This window comes from Pseudophryne corroboree, chromosome 12, assembly GCF_028390025.1.
Source record: "Pseudophryne corroboree isolate aPseCor3 chromosome 12, aPseCor3.hap2, whole genome shotgun sequence".
In the NCBI taxonomy this organism is placed as follows: Eukaryota; Metazoa; Chordata; class Amphibia; order Anura; family Myobatrachidae; genus Pseudophryne; species Pseudophryne corroboree.
Window position 1 is genome coordinate 89,005,300 of NC_086455.1, and position 14,202 is coordinate 89,019,501.

The 14,202-nt window shown below is 43.0% G+C and overlaps 1 protein-coding gene across 2 annotated transcripts in view; it reads right to left on the bottom strand.

The window, feature by feature from the left end:
* Positions 1-14,202, bottom strand: part of PCNX4 (pecanex 4) — a 241,290-nt gene that overhangs the window by 51,834 nt on the left and 175,254 nt on the right. For both annotated transcript variants that reach the window (XM_063947762.1, XM_063947761.1), the window contains 3 exons: positions 8,283-8,646; positions 3,536-3,639; positions 506-1,551 (listed from right to left, as the gene is read on the bottom strand). In XM_063947762.1, coding sequence (XP_063803832.1) covers positions 506-1,551; positions 3,536-3,639; positions 8,283-8,646 — 1,514 coding nt within the window. The remainder of the gene's footprint in view (positions 1-505; positions 1,552-3,535; positions 3,640-8,282; positions 8,647-14,202) is intronic.

The following is a 14,202-nucleotide window of genomic DNA, read 5'->3' on the forward strand; positions in this document are numbered from 1 at the left end:
GGGATGAGGATCACTTTAAAAAAAAAACCCACTTGTCTATTCATGGTCACGGGTTAGATACAAGCTAAATAAGAGACGTGTAAATAAAATAAAAAGTTTACTTAACATACTGTAGCTAAATACCGCAAAAGTACAACTGAAAGGTAAAAATACATTTACAGATGTGTCCTTGTACAGCCTAGAGTCTATTAGCAAAAATGCAACTTGTTTGCTGCGACTAGAATGCCTACACTGAGCACCCATCTGCAATCCATAGGATCATATGATGCGTGCTCTCCCACGAACAGGTTGCAACATTCGCGACTAGCATTCAGTGAGTTGACAACAGTAGATCAGACATTTTTTGGAAAACAATGGAGGAATTTATTGTATCTATATACAACCCCAAAAGATGGACAATTTGCGGAGGCTGAAATGTTTGTGAGCATACAAAAAAAATACATTGAAAAACACTCAAACATTAATCACCATAAGAAATTATAATTATGGAGCGGAAACTCTTTACCTGAAAGCTTTGAGTGAGAGTTGAAACAGTTCTGCATTTCCAGTCAGCCAGTCCAGCGAAACAGACCAAGGCATACCACCCAAATAAGCTCTAAATAGCCAGGCAGAGCTGGGAGATGAAATTTCCATGAAGAAAGCAAAATAAATCGATGTCAGTGCTTGAATATACTGGTCTCTTAGTGATCTGTCTCTGATAATTTCCTTGAGTAGCACAGAAGGCTTCTCGTTTAAATGGTGGAAATCTAACTGAGTCAAAACAAACTCATACCAGTCCGTTGGAAACAAGTGCTTCATCTCGTTCATTTCCAAATTTAGTAAAGAACCAAAAATCCAGTCCTGAGGTATGCGGAGAAAATTAGAGTAGGAGGAGTTGAATTCAACCATTTTGAAATGTTCAACTTTTGTTGTATTTCCTTTGCCACTTGCGGGAAGACCAAACCCCACCACTGAGTAAAGTTTATCAACTGCTACATCTTGCTCTACATAAACATCAACATGTGGCGCCTGGATGCTGCCTGGGATAGAAAACCCATCAGCAGTCGCAGCCACAATTGGTTTCATTCCAGTTTTCTTTGGATGGGGAAGAATTTCAAATATGTCATCATCAGACCACTCATCACCAATGTCTTCATTATAACTTTCCATCTCCTTTGCCGATTCATTACATTCTACCGGATGTGGATCCACGGATCCATGGTGTTTTTCAGATGAGGCAATCTCGCTTGGTTCCTTTTGTTCTGGATCTGTGTTCTCTTGTGCTTTAGACTTTTTGTAGCAAGTTTGTATAAGCACCCATAGTAGCACTTTAATGAAGTCATCTTTAAATTGTCTCAAGTTCTCATGTGAGTCGATTATGCCAGACAAGACGTTTCTCGCATCAGAATACACTCTGACTGGAACAACAGTGCATGGTGTTAAGACATTCCCAAAATGGTTATTCAGAGCAAACCGTCCAGAGTTTTCTGCCTGTTCAAACGCCATTTCAAAAACTTCATCTACTCTCCGAGCTTCTGCTGTATGGCAAGTGGTCTCTTGTAACTCTAATCCCTAATACATGAAAAGAAAACAGAATGTTGATCACTTTTCCTTGATAATTGCATAACACAGTTACAGATATGTCCTCATAAATCTTTGCTGCAGTCACACCAAACAGCTGCTCTTGGCACGCCAGGTCGCGTGAGAATCTTCTTGCGTCAGCATTTTTTTTGCAGAAAATGTGTCTTATTTGCAATGCAAAGCGACTAGGATGTACAGATGGAGCCGCGCTCGTCTGAGGCGGCTCCATCGCAGGCGTGCACTCCCGGCGTGACTAGGCTATCCATCCGCCTAGTCATCCCGTGAGTACACAGAGACGGTCTCCCATTCTATGAATGGGAGAGCGTTTCTGACTGGGCACACGTGCCTGGCTAGCCGGAGACGGTCTCCCATTCTTGTGAATGGGTCGCATCTCCGTCACGGGCGCACACACCCGCCCGGACAGAGACGCTGTACGCCCAGGCACAGACGAAACCACGACTATCGTGGCTCCATCTGTACAAGGAGGCTGTGCTGATTAATTTGATATGACATATGTACATCTGTGTGTGACTGAGTCTCTGAATCTGCATACGAAGTGCTACAATGTAGCAGTCGCAGCTTTTCTGAAATACAAGTCCTCTTCTGCTCCGTATACAGACTATGTGGTCTATTTACTAAGCCTTGGGTGGAGATAAAGTGGATGGAGATAAAGTATCAGCCAACCAGCTCCTGTCATGTTTCAAACCCAGGCTGTGGCATGGCAGTTAGGCGCTGATTGGATGGTACTTTATCTCCATCCAAGGTTTAGTAAATAGACTCCTTAGTCACACACAATATACAAGTGTCATATATAAAGTTAATCAACACAGTCTCCTTCTGCATCCTAGACGTCCGAAGTTAGCAGAGGTGTACAAGACCTGGCAGCTCACTCACACCAGGCATCTTGTGCTGCATGGCGCATTGAAGCTAGATGTATGCGGACACATCTGTAGTTTCATGAACATCACAGTACTGCTTGCTATGACCTTGCCACGCCACGAAAGAATTATGTACAAGAGACCAATTATATCCGCCTGGGGGCCACTTAAGTTTCACTAAGTGGTCATGGGGCCTAATTCAGAGTTGATTGCAGGAGCAAATTTGTTAGCAGTTGGGCCAAACCATATGCAGTGCAAGGGGGGGGCAGATATAATATGTGCAGAGAGAGCTGGATTTGGGTGGGGTGTGTTCAAACTGAAATCTAAATTGCAGTGTAATAATAAAGCAGCCAGTATTTACCCTGCATAGAAACAAAATAACCCACCCAAATCTACCTCTCTCTGCAAATGTTATATCTGCCCCACCTGCAGTGCACATGGTTTTGCCCAACTGCTTACAAATTTGCTGCTGCGATCAACTCTGACTTACCCACAAGGTCTGTACACAGTTCTCTTGCAGAGCACTGCACTGCCTCAGAACGTTCATCCAGTAGTCAGTGCATAATGATGGAGCCGGGAGTACACAGCTCAGTACAAGCAATCCTCCAGTACTTGGTGGGCCGCATACAGGTTGTGGAGGGATAAAAGACAATGGACACGACCCAATTGCCTGATTATCCGCACAAAGCCTGGGGCCTGTATTTTGCCCACCTCTGGGAATTTGCACGCCCCCTTTTCCATAGACCACGCCCCCTTTTTGGGAGCGCGCTCCAAAGGCGCACGAGAGGTCCCTCTTCCATGTGTGACAATATTGTGAGGTATGATTTATGTATCTATTTATGAGCTGTAATGCCTGGCATTGCCTGGATTGTATTTCCTTTTTCTGCCTGTACCCCCCCCCCCCCCCTCCCACCACCTCCACCATCTTCTTTTTCTGCCTCTCTGTTCCTTTCATCTCTCTTATACAGACCATCAATTTCTCCAGAAATAATTAAACCATACAAAACAAAGATAATAGGGGAAAACGTTGTTCCTATGTGCAAAAGAAATCCTGGTCTGTCAGTATCGTACTTTTAATTAAACATAATGAGGCTTACCTTAATGTTTACACAACAATAAGTGTAACCCCTTTCAAGTACTAGCAGCCATATTAGTCGATCTTGAAAACGGCAAAGGAAGTGGGAACCTGGAGTAACAATTCCTGTAATGAGATTATATATAGATTTTAAAATTTCACAACATTTTTACCTACAACAGTATTGGTAAGTACAGTATTCTACACCTATGTAAATGGAATTGCGGTTATGTTACCGCCGGTCACTATACCGACGCCGGGATAATGACCACTGAACAGCCCGACGATCGGCATGCTTATCCGGTCGTCGGTATGGAGACATGCGGCCTCCCAACCGCCGGTCACGCAAAACCAACCCATATAAATTGTTAATTTTACACAAAAGGACTAATATGCAAATCACCAGCCATTCCACTGACGCTAAATACGGATTTCAAAGTGCTAAAATGGCAAATTGGTTCAGTGGCTCACTCACTAACCAAGAAACACTGATAGAACCAAGGGGAAAAACAAGACCAGTCAAATAATAATTAAATTAGCTTAAAATCAAGGTAACTTTTCAAATTGTATGCTACTCTTTATGTATAAAAATAAAGCAGGCAGTATTTACTCTGCACGGAAACAAAATAACCCCCCCAAATCTAACTCTCTCTGCAAATATTATATCTGCCCCCCCTGCAGTGCACATGGTTTTGCGCAACTGCTAACAAATTTACTGCTACGATCAGGTCTGAATTACCCCCAGAGTGCGAGGTCGGGGTAGTTCCTACACCCGGAGAGTGACCTGTGGCATAATCATTTACCTAGTGCAGTGTGCTATTAATGAAAATATTAGCAGGAGCAGAAGGTTCTATTGTACAGTATATTAGAATACTGTAGCAGCGCCCGCTGTGTAGAATATAAAAGGAACTGTGTAACATTCACAATGCATTTGTTGGAACGTATGAGGGGCTCAGTCAAGTAGCCGTGATTGCTACACCCTGATCCATCAGAAAGGAAGATACATGAATAGAGATATTCTTTATATTTATTCAGCAAACACACAACATAAGTGCAATGTTTCGGGGAGAAATTCCCTTTGTCAGCCCGTTCACTATAAATAGCAACCGTGTGACTATACTGGCACCTTTCCACTTTAAAGACAAAACAGCTGGACTGACAGACTTCCATTCAAAGGATTTTATTTCTTTTGACACTGGTGCGGAGGAGCAGGTCAGGAAGGAAGGGGTTATAGAACCCTATTGCTGTTTAAATGCAACATTACTTCTAATGGGCCTGTGTGTAATATAATCTATGAAGCTGCCATTCCTAACATTGAGAACAGGACATGAAAGATGAGAGTGGCATTCGTGCCTGATTGTCATACTTTCTGCATGTGCTGTGACAACGCGCCATGGAGACGCAAGTAAACCAGTTAGAAAACAAGATGTCTAAAAGCCTCAAACTCTTTTGCCAAACGCCAGGGTGAATGTCGATTTACAGTATGTGGCTTTTAAAAATGGAGTTAAGTTTACAAAAAAAAACACTATGTGAAAAATGCCTAATCATGTATACTGACTTGTGGTGTCAGAGGTATAGTACTGTATATTGTATGTCTTGTGCGTATAAGTGCTGTGTAATGCTATTTGTTGCTTGGATATTGGTGTGACTGTTGTCCCTATTTTAGGTTGAAGCAAACTGCAAAAAAGGCAAAGAAATGTAACATACTGTACAAAAGTAATCTATCTGAAAATGATCATGACAATTACTACAGTATAAGCTTATGTTACCACGCCACAGCACCAGACACTTCATAGTACCAGTAGGGTTATTGGTTGAGTTAAGGAGTATCCGGATGGTAGATCGACATGGATTAGGGCGACAGTCAATAGGCCAACCACTATTGGTCGACATGGACATGTCGACATGGGAAAAAGGTCAACACAGTAAATCGGTTGCTGCTGGACAGGTCGACACATGCAAATGTCGACATGACTTAACAAAAAAATAAAATGTTTTTTTATTACTTTTTCATACTTTACCATCCTTGCGGACTATGATTGGGAATAGTAACCTGTGCTGAGTGCAGCGATGCAGAGCGAGGCACCTTGTCCGCAGCATGGGGAGTGAAGCGAGCCATGCAAGGGGACACGATGAACTAATTGAGGTTCCTGGTCTTGTTATGCAAGAAACAAGATCAAAAAAGATTTAAAAAGTCACGATTACCTTTTATTTGTCATCCTACCCCCATATCGACCATTTTAATGTGTTGACCTTTTACCCATGTTGACCATGTCAGTGTCGACCAATAGTGGTCGACCTATCGACTGTCGACCTAATCCATGTTGACCCTTTGATCCATAACAGTTAAAGCTACACAATCTTTGCAGTGAGTCATTAGAACCTGACAAGCAATTCCCTGTTTTATTCTGTTGTTCTATTCAGCAATGCACTTACAGACAAAACATCCGGGATGCAGAGAAAAAGCCCCATGTCATATGTTAATGGTTTCTGTGATGTTTGTGTATATGATTTCTGAATGTTACCATTAGCACTTCTATATAAGCAGTTTACATTTGGTTCCATGGCCCTTTGCAGCACAGTGTGTAAGTTAAAAGCATCTACAGTAGATCTTATTTGTGAATGCTGACATTTCCCACAGCATTAAAGTCTACATTCTGTATCACTTGCTCGCAGTCTTTACAAAAACTTGCCGAAGTGGCTCTTGCAAGAAAAAGGGAAGGTTATGGAACATTCAGTCCAAGGTCAGTAGGACCCAACTTCCTAAGGGCCAAAAAATGCTATTAGCCAAGTTGGCTGCAGCAGCCAAGAAACCCACGGTATCACAGGGGTTTTCGCCTGACCCACTCCCATTAACATTAGTGCACCCTAGAATTATATTTATTTTCATGATGATTGAAACATCTCTGCATAAGGAGCGCCTGATCAAAAATTGGTTTTGATATCTGGCTGCTCTATGTACATACACTTTCCTCAACTGTTAAAGACTCTCTGCGGACATGTTTTCAACTTACCACATGGTACAATCTTGAGCTCCTTGATAGGGGGCCTTTTCTTCTAGCCCCTGACCTTTGTGTCAGCTGGTTTTTGTTTTTGCTTACGCAGTACAAACTAATCTATAGTTATCCCCTTTATTATGGGCTGACCCATACCTTCTACTTTTCCACCCCAGGACAGATCATATCCCCGATCCTAGAGATGACGGTTACTTCTGTGTCTATGGACCGTGATGTTATTGTGTGCTCATGATTGTTCACTCGTGATCTGTACCCTGGAAATACTATTTGCTGTTCCTAATACTGTATTGCTTTTGTTAACTTTTCTTCTTTTTCTTACTGCAGTATAAATATATTCTTGTATGTCTTGTTTTCTTGATAAAGTATATTTAAATAAAAAATAAAAAAAGGGAAGGTCTTGCACGTTTTATGGAATTAGATTAGTTAGTTATTAAATATCATCTAAGTTTGGTTTATCTTTTTATGCTATATCCAGTATATTACACTAGCAAACACTGTACGATAATGATAATAGAATAGGTGTGACTGCTCTGAAAACAGTACAGGTTGAGTATCCCATATCCAAATATTCCGAAATACAGACTTTTTTGAATGAGAGTGAGATAGTGAAAACTTTGTTTTTTGATGGCTCAATGTACACAAACTTTGTTTAATACACAAAGTTATTACAAATATTGTATTAAATGACCTTCAGGCTGTGTGTATAAGGTGTATATGAAACCTAAATGAATTGTGTGAGTGTACACACACTTTGTTTAATGCACAAAGTTACAAAAAATATTGGCTAAAATGACCTTCAGGCTGTGTGTATAAAGTGTATATGAAACATAAATGTATTCTGTGCTTAGATTTATGTCCCATCACCATGATATCTCATTATGCTATGCAATTATTCCAAAATACGGAAAAATCCGATATCCAAAATACCTCTGGTCCCAAGCATTTTGGATAAGGGATACTCAACCTGTACCAGAAGGAATAGTACCAAAAGAATAACATTTGCTATAGATCAGGGCTTCCCACCTGTCATCTGCCACCATTGTACCGAAAAGCTATCAAGTCCATATTGATTATAAACATATAAATTTGCCAAGATGACTTTGCCAGGTGTAATGCCACATGGCCAAGGTATTGTAACCGGTTACATAGAAACTTAACCAGAATGGCTCTGTTTAGGGTATTAGATTCATACGGGTGTATTCAATTAGTGACATTTCTACGACCAGTCGAAAAAACTGCACTTTTCACCTGTTTCTAGGTCAAATTTAGATTTGACCGATTCAATGCCTGTCATTTTTTCGACTGGTTGAAAAATCCGGTACTGGCGAAAACCACGTGTATCTGCAAATTTGCCGCTGATACACGTGTTTTGGTGAAATTGCAGACATTTTCACCCGTTTTTGGCACAATTTTCACCCATGCCGATTTGACAAAAAAAAAAAGTGAAACAGCATGGGTGAAAATGCCTGCAATTGAATGCCCTTTGTTGAATTAGTGCTGTTTTTTCGACCATTTGAAAAAACGGCACTTAATTGAATACCCCCTTAATGTGGGAAATGCTTAGGGAACACAAGTCCAAGAAGAGGAGAACCAGGTAGGTCAGCTAATGTAAGCACGATAAAGACAAGTCACACATGTTAAATAACCCAGTCCCTACGTATAGCATAATGTGGATATATATTACATAAGAGGACTCTTGGGAAACACAGTAAAACTACTGTGGCATATTTTTTATAAAGTGTTCACACCTACCGAGACTACCTGAAGCAAATGCAGACTGCAAAGCAAAAGCAAATCCTGGAACCATTTGCTGGTAATAGACTGTATCAGAACAGACACATGCTGCAGAGCCTACAGCGCCCGGCCAACTGCGAATAGGCCGAGGGAATCCAACCAGGAACACAGGGAGAGTGAAGAGGGCCAGCACAGGAGAGGAGAGCAGGGCAGAGAGGATAATGAGGGTCAGCACCAGGGGGAAGAAGATGATGTTCACTGTAATTAGGCTGCTGGTCATTTTCCGCCTTTGTTTCTTCTCAGTCCAGGATGTCAGCAGAACAGTTATAGCAAACTGCAGTTTTGACACTAGCTGACATAATCGATCTCGAATTATAGCAACCTGGGAAGGGTGACAAAGGCAAGAATAACACATATACAATGTGGCAAAATCTGCATTAATTGCTCTTCCAGATGAATTTATTAAAAAATAGTAAACATCAATGATCAACTGATGCGACAGGGATTGAAAGGTAAATTATAATAAGGTGTACCACTTCTCTGCTTGTTATACCATTTTTGAATAATTATTCTCACCTTATTTATAATTTATCAGCTATGCAATAATAGGGCCTAATAGCTGATTTCCAAGCGTTGGGTTCAGTAATCTGAGCACCCAGGGCCGACTATCGTTCTAAAACCAGTTGGATCTGTACACCTGATTTGGCTGCTGCTTTGTCGGAATAAGATAAGCAATTATGCTGAAAATGTTGTATGTAGCACGATTATTTTACAGTGTATAATAAGGAGACATGATATCACCATGATGATCTTTGGGAGAGATCATCATTCTGGGTGCAATGATAATTCACTACTGTAAACGCTCTTGAGATCGTTTCTTGGTTCATAAAATCGTAATACTATGCAGGATCATTTGTCAAATCTTTCACTTAACTTTAATCTATACATCAAGCCTTACTGTGCTCAAGGATTTCAAAATACTCCTAGAGAATCTTGTCCACTAATTTAGTTTATTTGATCCCAACCCTTTCAGCTGTGGGGCGGCGCCAAACATACTCATTACCACAGGCATATAATTATATGCTTGTTTAAGTGCAAACACTGATGTTACTAAGAGCTCAGGATCCAGAAGCAGGACAGTGAGGTTGGTATTACATCTAGAGAACCACACGTCTGGCACAAATGAGGCAACAGATGAGTAATAATCTTACATTACATATTACTGTGTTCCCCGTTGCATTTCTAAACCTCTTGTGGTTTAGGTTATGAAATTAACAAAGATAAACTTTTAATAGTAAAACAGGATGGTAAGTAAGGTGCACTAGTAGGTATATAGGCTGCTACTACACTATAGTGGTGCTGATTAAATAAATACAAATGTTAGAACAATTCAATTACTCACAAAGCTTCATAGTAGGTTTGATAACCCCTATATAGTGAACAAAGGGTGTTTTACCTACGCACTGATCTGGCTCATCTAAGGAATTGGGTGAGCTGCCGTACTTATAGGTGACCCTACCTATGACACACATGACAAATAAGAAATATACTGTGCTCAACCACTTGGGTGTTGTGATGTCTTATGGTGTTAATGCAGTGTCAATATTAAAAGCCCAAAATGACGGACACCAGGGCCCGATTATATTAGGAGGGCGGTCGCTGCTCACACAGGAGCTGCCTGGTTTTGGAAGTCCTGCTGCTGGGAGCCGGTGTTATGTCATGCTGAGTGTGAGTGTGTGTGTGTGTGGCGTTAACCTTTTATAAATATAGATGCTATATATCTGTAATGGGCAGGCTATAATGATGCTGCACTATATACACCAGTGCTGGCACGTGAAAGCTCACCAGTCACCACACAGTTCCCAGCCAGTCCAGAGGCCCCTCCGTCAGTGCGCAGTATATATAAAGCAAGTGAGCCATTTATCTGCCTCCTCCTCCTCATTATCCTTAAGACCCTGCACCAACCCCTCTTCCTCCCGGTCACTGCACTGCTCACCCGACACAGCGTTTCTCCTCTTCCTGCCAGTCTGATTCACCTTCTCCATCCACTGGTAAGTGGCCACACGTGTCCTGGATGCCACCACTCTGGGCACCGTAGGACCATCTGGTGGGTACTGCATCTGTTTCCTGGTTATTGCTGCTACTTGTTGCCGAGTCATGGGATGGCAAGTAACCTGGGGTCGCAGCATAGTATATGGAGGAGGGGTTACAGAGTATGCGGTATATGGCGGGAGCAGTATACGGAGGAGGGGGTGCCCTGTATATAGGGGGCACTATATGGAGGGGTATGTGGGTGCAGTGTGTACATAGGGACAATATATGGTGGGGGGTACAGAATATGGTAGAGGATGGGGGTGCAGTGTATATAGGGGCATTACAAGGTCTAGGGGTGCAGTGTACATAGGGAGTGTGTGTGTTTGTGTGTTCATGTCACACAGATGTGACTATATTGAAAACATCTGCATCTCTCTCTCCACTGTCCCTGTCTGCCCCTACCACTCCACTCTCTCCACAGTCGCTGTCTAACCCAACCCCTCCCCCTCAGTCTACCCCATGCCCTATCTGCCATAACCCCGCTCTCCCCAGGCCCTATCTGCCCCAAACCTCCTGCCCTCTTTCTTTCTCCCCAGTCCCTATCTGTCCATACTCCACTCTCCACCCCCTGCTCCTACCCACAACTCTCTCTCACCAGCCCCCTCTCTCTGTATGCAGCAAGTGTGAAACAGTCAGAGCAGTATTATTAATATTAGCAGCAGTAGAGTAGGAGGCTGCATTATCTCCCTGCAGTATTAGTTTCACTTTGAGCTGTGTCAGCTTCCTGCACACAAAGGAATCATTTGTTCCGTGTGGCGGACTCTAGTGGCCACCAGCACACATAGCAGAGGTGAGGAGCAGTCTTGGCTTTTTATTATATATGCCCTTACTTATCAATGAGTGATAAATTTCACTGTAAGTGATAAATTGCACCAGCCAATCAGCTCCTAACTTCCATGTCACCGGCTGGGTTTGAAAAATGACACAGGAGTGGATTGGTTGGTGAAATTTATCACTCACAGTGAAATGTATCACTCATTGATAAATAAGGGCATTAGTATGTTAAATTCCATAGGTAAAAGTAATAAACAATGTCAGCAGAACAGTTTAAATAACAATGACTTTACTAAAATTGAATATGTGACTATACAAGATAAAACTGAACACAAGCAACAATACAAGGTGAATAATGACAACAAATGCAAAAATAAGAATTTACTCACCGGTAATTCTATTTCTCGTAGTCCGTAGTGGATGCTGGGTACTCCGTAAGGACCATGGGGAATAGACGGGCTCCGCAGGAGACTGGGCACTCTAAAAGAAAGATTAGGTACTATCTGGTGTGCACTAGCTCCTCCCTCTATGCCCCTCCTCCAGACCTCAGTTAGGGAAACTGTGCCCGGAAGAGCTGACACTACAAGGAAAGGATTTGGAATCCAGGGTAAGACTCATACCAGCCACACCAATCACACCGTACATCTCGTGATAACTATACCCAGTTAACAGTATGAATAACAACTGAGCCTCACTGAACAGATGGCTCATAACAATAACCCTTTAGTTAAGCAATAACTATATACAAGTATTGCAGAAAATCCGCACTTGGGACGGGCTCCCACCATCCACTACGGACTACGAGAAATAGAATTACCGGTGAGTAAATTCTTATTTTCTCTGACGTCCTAGTGGATGCTGGGTACTCCGTAAGGACCATGGGGATTATACCAAAGCTCCCAAACGGGCGGGAGAGTGCGGATAACTCTGCAGCACCGCATGAGCAAACGCAAGGTCCTCCTCAGCCAGGGTATCAAACTTGTAGAATTTTGCCAACGTGTTTGACCCCGACCAGGTAGCAGCTTGGCAAAGTTGTAATGCTGAGACCCCTTGGGCAGCCGCCCAAGAAGAGCCCCCTTCCTCGTGGAATGGGCTTTTACTGATTTAGGATGCGGCAGTCCAGCCGCAGAATGTGTAAGTTGAATCGTGCTACAGATCCAGCGAGCAATAGTCTGCTTAGAAGCAGGAGCACCCAGCTTGTTGGGTGCATACAGGATAAACAGCGAGTCAGTATTTCTGACTCTAGCCGTCCTGGAAACATAGATTTTCAGGGCCCGGACTACATCCAGCAACTTGGAGGCCTCCAAGTCCCGAGTAGCCGCAGGCACCACAATAGGTTGGTTCAAATGAAACGCTGATACCACCTTAGGGAGAAATTGGGGACGAATCCTCAATTCTGCCCTGTCCCTATGGAAGATCAGATAAGGGCTTTCACATGACAAAGCCGCCAATTCTGACACACGCCTAGCCGAAGCCAAGGCCAAATATATATGACCACTTTCCACGTGAGATACTTCAACTCCACGTTCTGATGTGGCTCAAACAATGTGATTTTAGGAAATCCAACACTACGTTGAGATCCCAAGGTGCCACTGGAGGCACAAAAGGGGGCTGAATATGCAGCACTCCCTTAACAACATCTGAACTTCAGGCAGCGTCTTTCCTAGCCTTTAACAGCGTAGGAATCACTTCATCTGGAACGCCCTTTTCCGTTAGGATCCGGCGTTCATCCGCCAAGCCTTCAAACGCAGCCGCGGTAAGTCTTGGAACAGACAGGTCCCCTGCAGTAACAGGTCCTGTCTGAGAGATAGAGGCCATGGGTCCTCCGAGATCATTTCTTGTAGTTCTGGGTACCAAGTTCTTCTTGGCCAATCCGGAATACGAGTATAGTTCTTACTCCTCTTTTACTTACTGTCCTCAGTACCTTGGGTATGAGAGGAAGAGGAGGGAACACATAAACCGACTGGTACACCCACGGTGTCACTAGTGCGTCCACAGCTATCGCCTGAGGGTCTCTTGACCTGGCGCAATACTTTTTTAGCTTTTTGTTGAGGCGGGACGCCATCATGTCCACCTGTAGCCGTTCCCAACGGTTCACAATCTGCGTGAAGACTTCTGGATGAAGTCCCCACTCTCCCGGGTGGAGGTCGTGCCTGCTGAGGAAGTCTGCTTCCTAGATTTCCACACCCGGAATGAACACTACTGACAGTGTTAGCACGTGATACTCCGCCCATCGGAGAATCCTTGTGGCTTCTGCCAACGCCATCCTGCTTCTTGTGCCGACTTATAAACCAATGGGCCTCAATGAGAGCATAAATTACAGTGCTTTTCTTTAAATACGACCGAGCTTTTAACCCAATGCCTATACTTGTCACTCTACTCCTCATGTCATCTAACTGCTCTCCCCTCTCACAGTAACATTAATATTCACTCACTAGACCATACCTACTAACCTGCCTTAAGTTATCCACAGCAGTACCCTCCCCCTTTTTCCCTCCCTCCCCCCCCCCCCTACAGCACCTTCCTCCTCCCCCCCCCCCTTTCCTCTCTGCATCACGTCCCATGCAGCACAATTATTCACCTCACCCAGGTCTTTTCACCACACACCAATCATGGACTCTTTAATGTCATGACCACTAAGTATACTCCCCATGTCCACACCCAGAAAGTATTGACACATTAACCCATACATACCAATAATAATTAAAAAGCTATCACTGCACTACACGTCTATCTCTTTTTCCAGTTAATAACCCAATACTACCAATATCCTAAGAATTATTTCTACACTTGCCATCACCTTCACCCTGTGTCACCACCTTACTCATCATCCCCTCCCTCTTCCTTCCAATATCATCATTCCTTAATTACATATAATATACACTCTATTTCACTCCCAACAATACATCCTCATACACATATACTCTATGTCTTCCAGACACAATCCACGATTTCTCACTCCCACCCATATGGGTAGAATTTATTTATTTATTTTCACTCAACCCCCAGTCAAAATTTCTCACTCCCACCCATATGGGTAGAATTTATTTATATTCACCCAATCCCCAGT